The sequence below is a fragment of the Phyllopteryx taeniolatus genome, chromosome 1, assembly GCF_024500385.1.
Source record: "Phyllopteryx taeniolatus isolate TA_2022b chromosome 1, UOR_Ptae_1.2, whole genome shotgun sequence".
Lineage (NCBI taxonomy): Eukaryota > Metazoa > Chordata > Actinopteri > Syngnathiformes > Syngnathidae > Phyllopteryx > Phyllopteryx taeniolatus.
The window spans coordinates 39,439,203-39,451,859 of NC_084502.1; the positions used below are offsets into that span (position 1 = coordinate 39,439,203).

General features: G+C 41.5%; 1 protein-coding gene and 1 long non-coding RNA gene across 4 annotated transcripts in view; one reads left to right on the forward strand and one right to left on the reverse strand.

Moving 5' to 3' along the window:
• Positions 1 to 12,657, reverse strand: part of LOC133487774 (cadherin-4-like) — a 342,915-nt gene that overhangs the window by 200,588 nt on the left and 129,670 nt on the right. For 2 of the 3 annotated variants that reach the window (XM_061794884.1, XM_061794902.1), the window contains exon 3: positions 9,084 to 9,107. The exons of the other annotated variant lie outside the window; for it this stretch is intronic. In XM_061794884.1, coding sequence (XP_061650868.1) covers positions 9,084 to 9,107 — 24 coding nt within the window. The remainder of the gene's footprint in view (positions 1 to 9,083; positions 9,108 to 12,657) is intronic. 3 annotated transcript variants of the gene reach the window in all.
• The window catches only part of LOC133487784 (uncharacterized), a 30,976-nt gene continuing 22,331 nt past the window's right edge, over positions 4,013 to 12,657 (forward strand). The window contains exon 1 of the long non-coding RNA XR_009791446.1: positions 4,013 to 5,028. This is a non-coding gene — a long non-coding RNA (uncharacterized LOC133487784). The remainder of the gene's footprint in view (positions 5,029 to 12,657) is intronic.

A 12,657-nucleotide genomic window follows, 5' to 3' on the forward strand; every position in this document is an offset into this window, starting at 1 on the left:
TTCTCGCCCTAGCCTGAGTCAACGAGTCCGTCCAGCAGGGGACCCAACCACGGGGACGCCACCGACCCCCCAGGACCCAGGGAGGTCCCGAACCCGACCAAAGCGCCCCGACCAGCCCCAAAGGGAGGGACACGGGCACCGGACCACCATCCCCCCTGCCTCCCATCCCCCAGCCCCACCCAGCGTGCACCACCACCGCCAACGCACCCACCACTCCCGGAGAGCATGGGGGCCCCAGTCACCAACAGGGCGCAATACCGGAGCCAGCAGCCACCCAAAAACGGTCATAGCACACCAAAGAGATCCCATGTTAACCGACCATCGTGAGCAAGGGCGCCAAGAGAGGGGAGAGGAAGGCGGGGCCAGGTGGGAGGGGGTGGGGGGGGTAGGGGAGGGGGTCGTCAGGCCCCAGGAGTCAAGCCAAGAGAAGTATGAAAACTCACCACCCACCCTAATACTATGGTTACCAGGTTCCCGGCTGGCAACCATTATCCCTGTAACATGATTGTGTGTGGTGGGGTGTATTGCATTAAAATTGGAGAAACTGGTGGGGTGAGGCGAGACAGTCACAGGGCAATAATGACCTGCAACCGTCACCCCCACCCAGGCCAACCAGCATCCCAAAGGATGTGCGAATAACTTCAAATCATTTGAGGTTCTCTATGTGAGCCGTAGTATCACTTACGATTTACCTAGCAGTGATCTACCATTCCACTGGTCCCTACTCTGACCTTTTAGATAAATTCTCTGAATTTGTTGCTGATTTAGTGACCCACGCAAATGATATATTAATCATGGGTGACTTTAATATTCATATGAACTCTGGATCTGAACATCTTGGCACGTCGTTTCAGACACTAATTGATACTTTTGGTGTTATGCAGCTATAGCATGAACTGACCCATGATAATGGTAATACTTTAGATTTGGTACTAACTAGGAGCGTCACAACCTCCAATGTAATGGTACCCCCATATACCACTGCTCTGACCACTACTTTATAAAAATTGAGGCCTTGGCCCGCTACTGTCGCTCAGACTACAACCAATTGTATAGCAGCCCTGATATTAGTGCTTTAGCTACTAATGCGCTGTCTGAACTGTTACCCACAGCTATTGTTTCCTTTCCTTATCATCTTTTTCCTATTGATAATCTCACAAATTATTGTTCATGTTTTTTTAATTTTAATGCGTAAATGGCGTGCGAATTGAGGTCTTCCATAAGGGAATAGTTTGTTGTTTACTGTTATGCTGATGAAACTCAACTATACATGGTTTTAGCACTAACTAACCCATGCAATTGCTGTAATCTTGAGGAACATCTTGTTAAGCACGCCCGCGACGATAATGAGGATAAGCGGTTCAGACAATGGATGGATGGATGGATGTTCTGTAAAATTGCCTCGGAAGACGTAAATCTACAAACAAACACAAAATGCAGTAATAACTACAGACTCACATCTGCAAACAAACGTAAAATACAGTTTTTAGAATTAAAGCAGAGCAAGTTGCACCTAACTCCCCAAGTGATCAGACCAGTCTTTATTCTTCTCTCAGACTGTGATTCTTATATATGTCTGATGGATTGATTTAATCCAGTAATATATTAACATGTGGTGAACACAAGGCCTACTTGTTTCTGACACCTCTGATGGCTATGAAAATTTATCAGTGCAGTATATAATATGCAACAGTCCAATGTTCTGACAGCCTTATGTATTCATTAGGAGCCTTGGCATTGATATACTGGAGTAGAAATATCACCTTTTCACTGTTTCCCATTGCCTTTAATGAGACTTTCTTTGGGGGGATCAAGGTAGAGGGTACACCTGAACCACATTATCTTCTTCTGGCATTTACATCATCTATACTGCAATGCTAGGCTTTATTATAATGGCACCCTTCTTGGTAAGCACATATAGTTCTAAGAAAAGAAAAGACTTAAAAAGGTGTAAGTAATAATGATGCTCCTCACAGTAATTCCAGGGAAACATGGGGAGAAAAAAAGCAAAAAACAATCCTTGGCTTGTCGATAATCATTCGGGTATTGACTTTATGTAAGGAACCAGAGAGTAACTCCTGTTATTGCAGTGTATAAAAAGTTGATGGCGATGGCTATGAAAAGTGGATGGAGGCAGCAAACTACAACGTGTGAAAGTACAGGTACCTGTTGTGCTTTGTGCTCATATTTACAGTTTCTGTGCAGGTATTTTGCCAGACTTATTTTTTTATAACCATGGGTCCCAAACACGTGAGTGCTGAGAAGCGGATGATGTCTAGTCTGCCCTTCATGTGTGTTCGGTTTGGCAGATCATGAACACATTTTCAAAATGAGGCCAAGTGTGCGTCAAGCTTTGTTTTTTTTTTGTTTTTTTGCCACTACCGTTTACTTTAAAACTAAAGATTTAAAAAAAAAAATAATATTACACATTGTGTATTTAACTAAAAATCATCAATGTCCTCTGCCTTAAACCTTTAAACAACTCATATTTAAATATAAATGTTGCCAAAAGCTACATAACAATACTCACAGGGATACAGTATATTCTTAAATTTCTGTGAAAAATGACTAGTAATGCAATTTAGTATGTATTAATCATCATTTCGACATGAATTATATGCATGTCTGTATCATATTGACTGCTAGTGGCCAAAACATGCACACCAGAAGGAGCAGGACAATGTCCATTGAATTACAGCAAAACATGTTACAAAAACTGTGTCATGTGTATAATGTTATTATTGTATTTTTGTTTACACTACAATATTATGTCGTCTAATTTTTTTGTATTATTAAACACGTTACAAAAATGTGTTGGTGTTTTTGATGGGGTTGGAATGTATTATTGACATTTCCTTCAATTTAATAGTGAAAGTTGATTTGTGATACGGCACGGTTAATGTGAGTTACTTGCAAGGACATAAAAGAATCAAACATATTAAGTAACAATACTACAGTTCACATATGTTCCTGGTTCCCATTAGCACCCTAAAAAATCAAGTTTGAAGAAGCCTCCTTGACCCGTGTTAACCAGAGTGTGATGAAAGTGCAGTGTCATTCAGACAGATAATAAACATTAGGAAGACTACAAACTGGGTGCGAGATACTGCACAGGCACATGAAATAAGCCAGTAATTAAAACCTTATTGTGCTTCCCTGTTGTGTTCATTTGATGACCCTGTAAAGTTATGGAGCAGAATATCCCATTGTCATGCTATCTACTAACACAATTATTGGAACTTGGGCCTTTTGAATCGTATTTTGTCTTGTTCACAAGAGTTTCAATCATCCATCCATCCATTTTCCAAGCCGGTTCTCACTAGGGTCGCGGGCGTGCTGGAGCCTATCCCAGCTAACATCAGGCAGGAGGCGGGGTACACACTGCACTGGTTGCCAGCCAATCGCAGGGCGCATACGAACAAACAACCATTCGCACTCACATTCACACCTACGGGCAATTTAGAGTTGTCAATTAACCTACCATGCATGTTTTTGGGATGTGGGAGGAAACTGGAGTGCCCGGAGAAAACCCACGCAGGCACAGGGAGAACATGCAAACTCCACACAGGAGTTTATATATATATATATATATTGATGACCCGGGTTCAATCCCCGGCCCCGCCTGTGTGGAGTTTGCATGTTCTCCCCGTGCCTGCATGGGTTTTCTCCGGGCACTCCGGTTTCCTCCCACATCCCAAAAAACATGCATTAATTGGAGACTCTAAATTGCCCGTAGGTGTGAATGTTTGTTTGTTTCTATGTGCCCTGCGATTGGCAGTTCAGGGTGTACCCCGCCTCCTGCCCGATGACAGCTGGGATTGGCTCCAGCACGCCCGCGACCCTAGTGAGGAGAAGCGGCTCAGAAAATGGATGGATGGATATATATATATATATATATATATATATATATATATATATATTATATACACATCAACTATATATATATCGATAGGATAGTACATACATGGTACAAATTACCAATTCTCTAAATGAAACAATTTAAAAGCTATTATACATAACAAAGGGTGAAGATGATAATCGTACAATACATAAAGTTGCAGCAATTGAGAATTGCCTGTAAAGTTAAAAATCAAATAGTACTTTGAAGTAATTTTCTTATAGGCTCTGCAAACAAAGCAATACAGTGTTCCCTCGCTGTATTTCACCTCTTGCGGATTCAGTGCATTGCAGATTTTTTTTTTCATATTCATATCACGCATAATTCGCCATATCGCAGGATTTTGAGCATATACTGTAATTTTTTTAGTGGTGAAATAAATGCTTCCTTGCTTAAAACAATTTCAACTGAAAAAAAAAAATATATATATATATAACACATTTGTAATTTTCCCGTGCATGTGCATTTTTTTCCCCCATTTTTTATTATTATTTTTTTACAATCAAAAGTCAATAGAGGCATTATACATCCAGGAGATATAAGGAAAATTCAAAGTATATATATTTCACATTGTATAAGCGTATTCTGGTACCTAGGGTTTGTGAAAAAAGTGTACTTTCATTCAAATTTCATGATATGTAATGTCTAACTGCCCCTTCTCGTCTTCGGCCATTGTCGGCTATTATCGGCTGTGATGTAAGAAATGGCACACCCTCCGATCCTTCGGCGTAAACACACACACACGCACACACACGTCGTTATTTGGTTTATTGCCACGTATTTTGCTATTTCACAATGTTTTATCTGGTTGTACTAATGGTGCGGGCAGTGACAAGAGCTTCTTTAGCTTTCCAAGCTATAAAAAAGCAATACTAGACCAGTGGATTCTCGAGAGTCGATTAGGAGGGGGAAGCTGCACATCTGTTGCTGCTGCCGAGCAAGTCTAACTAACTTTTGAACCGCCATGTTTTCAGAAACATTTAGCAGAAAGTATTGGATACGTAGGATACTTCGAGCCAGGCTGAAACCAGCTGCAGTGACAACGATTTTCCCTTCAAGAGTCAAGTCTTCAACCAGGACACCGCCTGCCATGATAATGGGAAAAGCGGCATGTACAGTACATGACACGGGTAAGGACTTCTTTGCATGTTCTATGACTTATACTACTGGTAGTGAATATGCACTGAGACTTTGAAATGTATTAAAAAACATTTCCAGTTTGAGTTTAAGCCAAATTGGCACGCTGTTTACCTTTTATGTACGGCTGACTGCTTATTAATGACTCTATTTAAAAAAAAAAATAATAATTTTTAACAGAATTACATCAGCGCATGTTCACTACTTTGTCGATTTCACCTACTGTGGGGGTGGTCCGGAGCCTAACCCCCGCGATAAACGAGGGATTAATGTATCACACATTTGCAGGAATACTGTCTGAAACATGTCTTATGATTCCTAAACAACCAATTGCACACTGAAACCAAATGTTTTTTCTCTTCAACAATCGAGCCAAGATAATACAGAGAACAGAAGCAGGGAAGGAGGTTGAGGTAGGCTTTTTGGAGATTTTGAGAGAAGAACTGTTTGCTTGTATGGTTGTAAGCCGACAGGTAAGCACTCAGCATCAATTTTCCCGTGTAATCGAGCAAAACGACCCCAACCCCTCACAACCACTCTTTCTTTCTAGAAACCTGGCAGCTTCCCAACCCAACTATTTCCTTTGTCAATCACGCATAAAGGGGACATATTTTGCCAAACCAACATTTTCCTAGTATTTGGGATGTAATATTGTCTCTATGGTGCCTCAATAAACATCCATCCATCCATTTTCTGAGCCGCTTCTCCTCACTAGGGTCGCGGGCGTGCTGGAGCCTATCCCAGCTGTCATCGGGCAGGAGGCGGGGTACACCCTGAACTGGTTGCCAGCCAATCGTAGGGCACATACAAACAAACAACGATTCACACTCACATTCACACCTACAGGCAATTTAGAGTTGTCAATCAACCTACCATGCATGTTTTTGGGATGTGGGAGGAAACCGGAGTACCCAGAGAAAACCCACGCAAGCAAGGGAGAACATGCAAACTCCACACAGGTGGGCCCGGGGATTGAACCCTGCTCCTCAGAACTGTGAGGCAGACGCTCTAACCAGTCGTCCACCATGCCGCCATCTCTATTCTAGTGCATCTCAAAGGTGTTTGATCAGGTTGAGGTCTAATGTTCATCCACACCAAACACTTTGCATTTTGCAATGGGACACAGAAAGGTTCCATCTCCAAATTGTTTTCACTATTTTCTTAAGGTTTAAGATTGAAGAATTCAAAAGTGTCTCATAACTTCCAGAGGTGGGTAGTAACATGTTACATTTACTCCATTGCATTTATTCAAGTAACATTTTGAGAGAAATTGGACTTGTGAGACTAGTTTGAATAAACCATACTTTTTACTTTAACTTGAGCATTTATGTGAAGAAGAATCGATACTTTTACTCCCGTACAATGATTGACATGCCGCTCGCGACTTTTATTTATCCATTAGTGCGTGCGCGATCTATTTTTAGACTTCAATATCGACTTTCGCATAGGGCGCCATTGCGGCCAATCCAGCGTGATCATTAGTGTCATTTGACTTTAATTCACCAATCAGACGGCTCAAGGCAGTCACATGATCGCACATAAACCCTCCGTGGGCCAATCAAAGTGACTTGAGTTGTTAGGAAGCACAACAGCATCTCTCCCACAACATCATCCCTTTTTATCGTAAGTCATCAAAGTGGTAGAAGTATATGCATGCCCATTATATAGCAATGTTGTATGGATTGGGGATGCATGAAAGTCTTGCGTGTCAGACAGGGTAGCACCACTGATCCCCGTTAGAGGAATTATTGGGCCTGACTTCATTAACCCTGTTAGCACTAAGCTGCTTTACCCTTACTCATGCCTGGCTTAACCTGCACACTGATAAACGTGAAGTGGAGAGAAGCAAAGATAGGCGGATACAAAGAGGCCTGAAAGTAAAGGAGCGCAGGGACAAAGGCATTTACAGCGTGAGGCAAAGGTGTCAAACTGGAGTACAGAGGATAAGAAAGTGAGAAACAGGAGGTGAATGGCAGGGCAAAGAGCGTGTGAACCTGAGGCAGAAGAGAGGATGAAGCCCAGAGTAGCGGATGAATTGAGAGGGATTTAGAATGCAAAAACGAGCAAAACAATCAATTAACTTGGATTACGGTTGATCAATTACTCTTCTAGCACATCAACATTCCAAGTGGTTTACTGACATTGCATCAAGAGCGTGTTGGAGAATTAACACTGACCTCTGTGAACACAGTAGCAGCCAAACGTCTGCTCGAGCAAACACATGCATATGCATTCAAGCACATGGATCCTCATCCTCAAGTGCATTCATTTGTTTTTTTTCTCACCAGGAACTCTATCAACACTGTCTTCTCCTGCTGGCAGAGCTTTTTGGCTGGCTTAACTACGCCCGCAGTCCCCTAAGGGGACAGCGTGTGACTGATGGCTGTGCGTGTGACTCCGATTCGATTCAGTCCATTTGATAAATTTATTGCTGGCATTTTCAAAATGAAATTAGAGGGATATCTGAGAGAGACTGTTTTGCAGCACAGGTGCCATAAATATACTTCATGTGAGAGGCAGGGAGGGAGGGGCTAAAGGGATAAAGGATGTCATGGGGGGGGTGTCATATAGCAGGGATCCTAGAAAACTAACGAATACGGTCATGTTATAACAAGCTCTTGTATTAATCATCTTATGGGTGGGAACAAAAGGAAAGGTTATCGGAAATTGGAATACTGCATGCCCTTCAGTCTAACATGGAAGGAGTAGCAATGTGGATTTTTAACAGTTGTGACACACACACATCTCTAATGATTAATAGAGATGGATTGAGAAGACAGTGGGCAAAAATGTTCTTCTATATCCATCATTCATGCTCAGGCAGATATACAATTCATATGCACACAGAATGTTGTCGTCTCTTTGTTTATGTCCAAAGTCATTGCCCCAAGGTCCTATGACTCTTCAGTCCAAACGGCCCCGTCAAAATCAAATCTGTCAGTCATTTATGGACACAAACAACACAATATATTCCTCTACAGCGATAACAGTGTGAGACTTGGAGAGTTTTATAAATATTTCTGACATAACTGCAGGCTAGTTGAACATATTGAATGGACAAAATAAGTCAGGCCAGAAATGGATGCGCAGAAGCCAACTAAAGTGAGCACTCATTCATTGTCATGGTGGTGTGGCCTTATTTATCTTCCTCTCGTTCAAAAACATATGTGAGTGTGGCGGTGGCGGGATGATGTACGCTATGCCAGCCCGTCAACATTCATCATAGAGTGAGCCCTGGCCAGCCCACATCACTTACCTTTATGGGCCCGTGTGACAGTGTCGTATACCGCCTATCATCACATATATGGGACGTACAGCCGTCTGTCTGTGTGTGTTTGGCTGTGCGCGTGTGCATACGTGTGTGCCTGTGTGTGTATGGTCATGGGCATTATACAGTGAGCAGCCTGCCACATAAATCTTGACTCTGTAGTGATGCCTCATGTACTGTGCCTGTATGCAACCCCAAACAAATATGCGCTGGTATGAATTTTGAATTGTGCCCAAAAAATCTGTAATAATCGACTTTCTTGGATTCAACATTTAATCACAGCTACTTTTGCCCTCTTTTGACAAAAAAACCCCCAAACATTTAAAATCAATAAAGTTATGAAAACAAATCTAAAATGATTTATTTGAAATTGTGTGTTGACAAATGTGTATCTACCAATGTAATCTTTGACTTCAGCATCTTGAATTGGCATCAAGACAACTTTGTTGTCAAAAGGGAAATGCGGTTATTTGACCACAACTACCTTGGACAAATTTGAAGACGAGTTCAATATTGTGACCATGAGAGCATTTGCAAGAAAACCCTGTGATCAATATTTTCCTGCATTTAGTCACTTCACTTTGTGGTGATAAATTTGTCTTCTATTTTTTCTCTTCATAAAAATCAGATGGCAGTTTTGTTCTCCTTCACAATGACAGTGCATGCTTCCTTTCCAATTTCATCAATGTGAATTGCATCTCTTGCAAAGACACAAAGACATACAGTCACACACTATGCAAGGGATGGCAGCACACATACTGCCACTGAAGGCCCTCTTACCTTTTTGTGATGACAAACTGGCGCCTACAGAAAGAAGAGAGAAGACACACATGAATGAATCATGCTGTAGCATATGCACAAAATCTAGTCAATGATATCGGAGATGAGAAGAGGAATTTCTTTTTATTTAAGAGTTGAGCCTGCAGGCACATTTAAGGAATATTATACCACAAAAAAGGGGAGAGCTCTACATTCATCTTTCTGTATTCAGAAGGGAGCAACCAGGTGAAGGATGTGAGCAAACACATGGAGGAGAAGCCTTAAGTGCTAGAGAGACGAGAGTGGCCAGACCCCTGGAAACCCTCTATCTCTTAAACAATTCACCCCAAGCACCCTTGGACACCGCTGAAGAGCACTGAAACAGAGCAAATCAAATCCATTCGGAAAGCATTTTAGACTATTTTTCAAGGCCTACATTCCATTCCCAGCCCACAGGATGTGCTCCTGGGTAGATAATAATGCACCACTGCTCTGTTTTTACAACACAGAGCATTATTTTGTAAGAAAACATCTAAGGGTGGTGTGTGTATGTGAGGACAAAAAAAAAAGAAAAGAAGAATACATATAGCACAGTAGGCTACATTGAACATGCTAATTTAATACGATGTTGAGATTTAAGTGTTTTGAAGTTAACATACAATATTTGTGGTTGTGGACAAAAGGTTTGACAAGGACCTAGTAATAAGTGAAGAAAAACAGAGAGAGGAATATTGTCTGTAATTTTTAAATTGAACATTTAAAAATCACTCAAGCATTTCAGTGCTTGGATTCGAGCCCACAGGGCCACAGCCATGAAAGCGGAGGGCCTACATAGGGATGGATTTGTGGTGTACCAATTTAAAGATGTAATAATCCTCAGCGTTGCCTAATTGCCGCAGAAACTATGGTGTCCATTGTGAGCCTTTGATTATCAGTAAAGTCTGATGTGGAATTGAACCAAAGGCTTTTGAGATGGTGAGTTTATGAGGTGTTACAGTGGATTAGTACATAGTCTGTTGTGCAACTGTCTATATGAATTCATACTATTTTAAGAAAATGGTTCAAATAATTAGAGAAAAGCAAAGCCAAACATCACTAAAAGAAAATCCTTGTTAATTTCCCCTGAACCCAAGATTTTTAGTGTTTCATTACTTAAAATACTGATGCAATGTTACTTAACATGGCAGCATGGTGTATGAGTGGTCTGCCTCACAGTTCGGAAATTTGGGGTTTGAATCTCAGCTCCGGCTTCCTGTGTGGAGTGTTCTCTCTTGCCAGGGTTTTCTCCAGGTATTACTCCCACATTCCCAAAACATGCATGTTAGGTTGATTGAAGACTAAATTGTCAATTTTGCGAGTGTGAACAGTTGTTTTTCTATATGTACCCTGTAATTGGCTGGCAACCAGTCCAGGATATACCCCACATCTCGCATGCACCATCGGGAGCTCAAACTGTGGACATGCATGGCAGACGAGGCCAAATCTTATGTAGTCCGTCCCTTCGTGAAGAAAAACATGTGAGCAAATGTCATGTCTTGGCATGTCTTGAAAACATTTCCTTCTTCTCTTAGTCTCAGTTTGTAGTGTCATAGTGAAGGCGCCACACTTCACAGCTATATCAGCAGCATAAAGTAAATGTATTTAGAGCCTAATATGAAGTGAATGTGTGAGTGATGTCCTGATTTGCCTGTGTGCCCACAGCAGTACCCTTGTGGCTTGGAGAATTATGTAAAGTGGGCCATATGCCAGCACAGGTTTCCACATCCCAAAGGACGCATGCAAGCCGAATAACGTTTCAGCATGCCTGACGACAGAAAAGTTTTTACGTAACTTGAAAACTCATCCATCCATTTTCCGTACCGCTTTTCCTCACGAGGGTCGTGGGCGGAGCCTATCCCAGCTATCTTTGGGCGAGAGACGGGGTACACCCTGAACTGGTCGCCAGCCAATCGCAGGGCACATCTGAACAAACAATCATTCACCCTCATATTCACACCTATGCGCAATTTAGAGTCCTCAATCAACCTACCATGCATGTTTTGGGGATGTGGGAGGAAACCGGAGTACCCGGAGAAAACCCACGGAGGCATGGGGAGAACATGCAAACTCCACACAGGCGGGGCCGGCATTTGAACCCCGGTCCTCAGAACTGTGAGGCAGATGTGCTAACCAGTCGTTCACTGTACCGCAATCGCAAGGGCACAATTTGAAAATGAAAAAGAATAAAAATACCCTTAGCGTTTTTGCATCTCTGTAGAATATGAATCAGATAAATGTTTTTTTCTAATTAAATCAACCATACTGTACGTAGCTCCAGCCGTATTTTTAGTTTAGACAGCTAATTAGATGTTGTTATTCATCTAGAGTCTAGATTCTAGACATTTACAATATTCATTCCCCTTTAAAATAACATCATTTAACCTAATGACAAACCGACTGAGTAGACATATAGAAAGCCAATAAAAAAGAAAGTATCACATTTAAACATGGAAAAACTGTAAACTTGCATTTCCACTAATTACAGTACATACATGGGATTCCAATGCAGCAGAATGTGTGTTTTCAGTGGTTGTTTAATGAAATGCTCTAAGCACAGCAAGCCCAAATTAGTGCGGCGTGCTGACTGACAGCCACAGGGAAACTGTTTGAATTGAATTTAGAATATCCAAAACTAAAAGTCCTCATTGGTGCTTGCACAAATCAGCAGCTCTTGCTCTTATTTTGGAAATATAGTGTAACATGCATCAAGTGTACTCGTGAGAGACCAGTTGAACCAAACATTTACTCTGGTGCAACAGCACCAGCTAATTGGTAAGATAATTATTATCAAACAGTGCCTTTTCATCCCTTTAAACGGTTCACTGATAAGGATGCATCACTTACCAATGGCACAAGTTAAACTGGCTTCTCCAATGTTTTCCATACGCTGTAACTTTGATTGCCATGGATGGGTGATCTGTCTACTTGTTTTTGACAAGCTAAAACATTACTATGATGAGTGGAATGATGGATTAATCCATTGTGGAGCTGGAGCCTGAACTAGCTGAGATTCCAGCCACAATCACTTTTGGGATTCAATTACACACCACAGAGGAGATAGTCAGCTATGTGAACTACTGCACAACTAATGGGCCAAGATGGATTTGTGAATCTGTCATATCAGAAATCTGTCTGTCTCACATTTGTACAGTGACGCCGTCATATATCTAGACATATAACACAATATAGCACAAAGTGCTTTGTTGTTCAGAACACTTTGTACTAAAAGAGTACTACAGTCAGCACTGGTTTTTGTGTCAGCACTTTTGTTTTCCTTTTACATGGTTGCCATCTGTCAAACATGCACATCAAAACAGAGCAGACAAGCTTTCTGTCCTTTACCACTAATGACGCGTTCTTTCCACTTTTATCTAAATGAAAAATAGGAACTTGCACAAGATGAGATTTGATCTTATCATGTGATGAGTGATGATCACTGATGAGAAGCAGCACATTTATTAGATGCAGCCAATTTTTGTCTCGTCTTTCTTCTCTTCTACATCACTGGGAATCTTTTTTTGACATTGATCAACCCTAAAGCTTACTTGACTTGCCT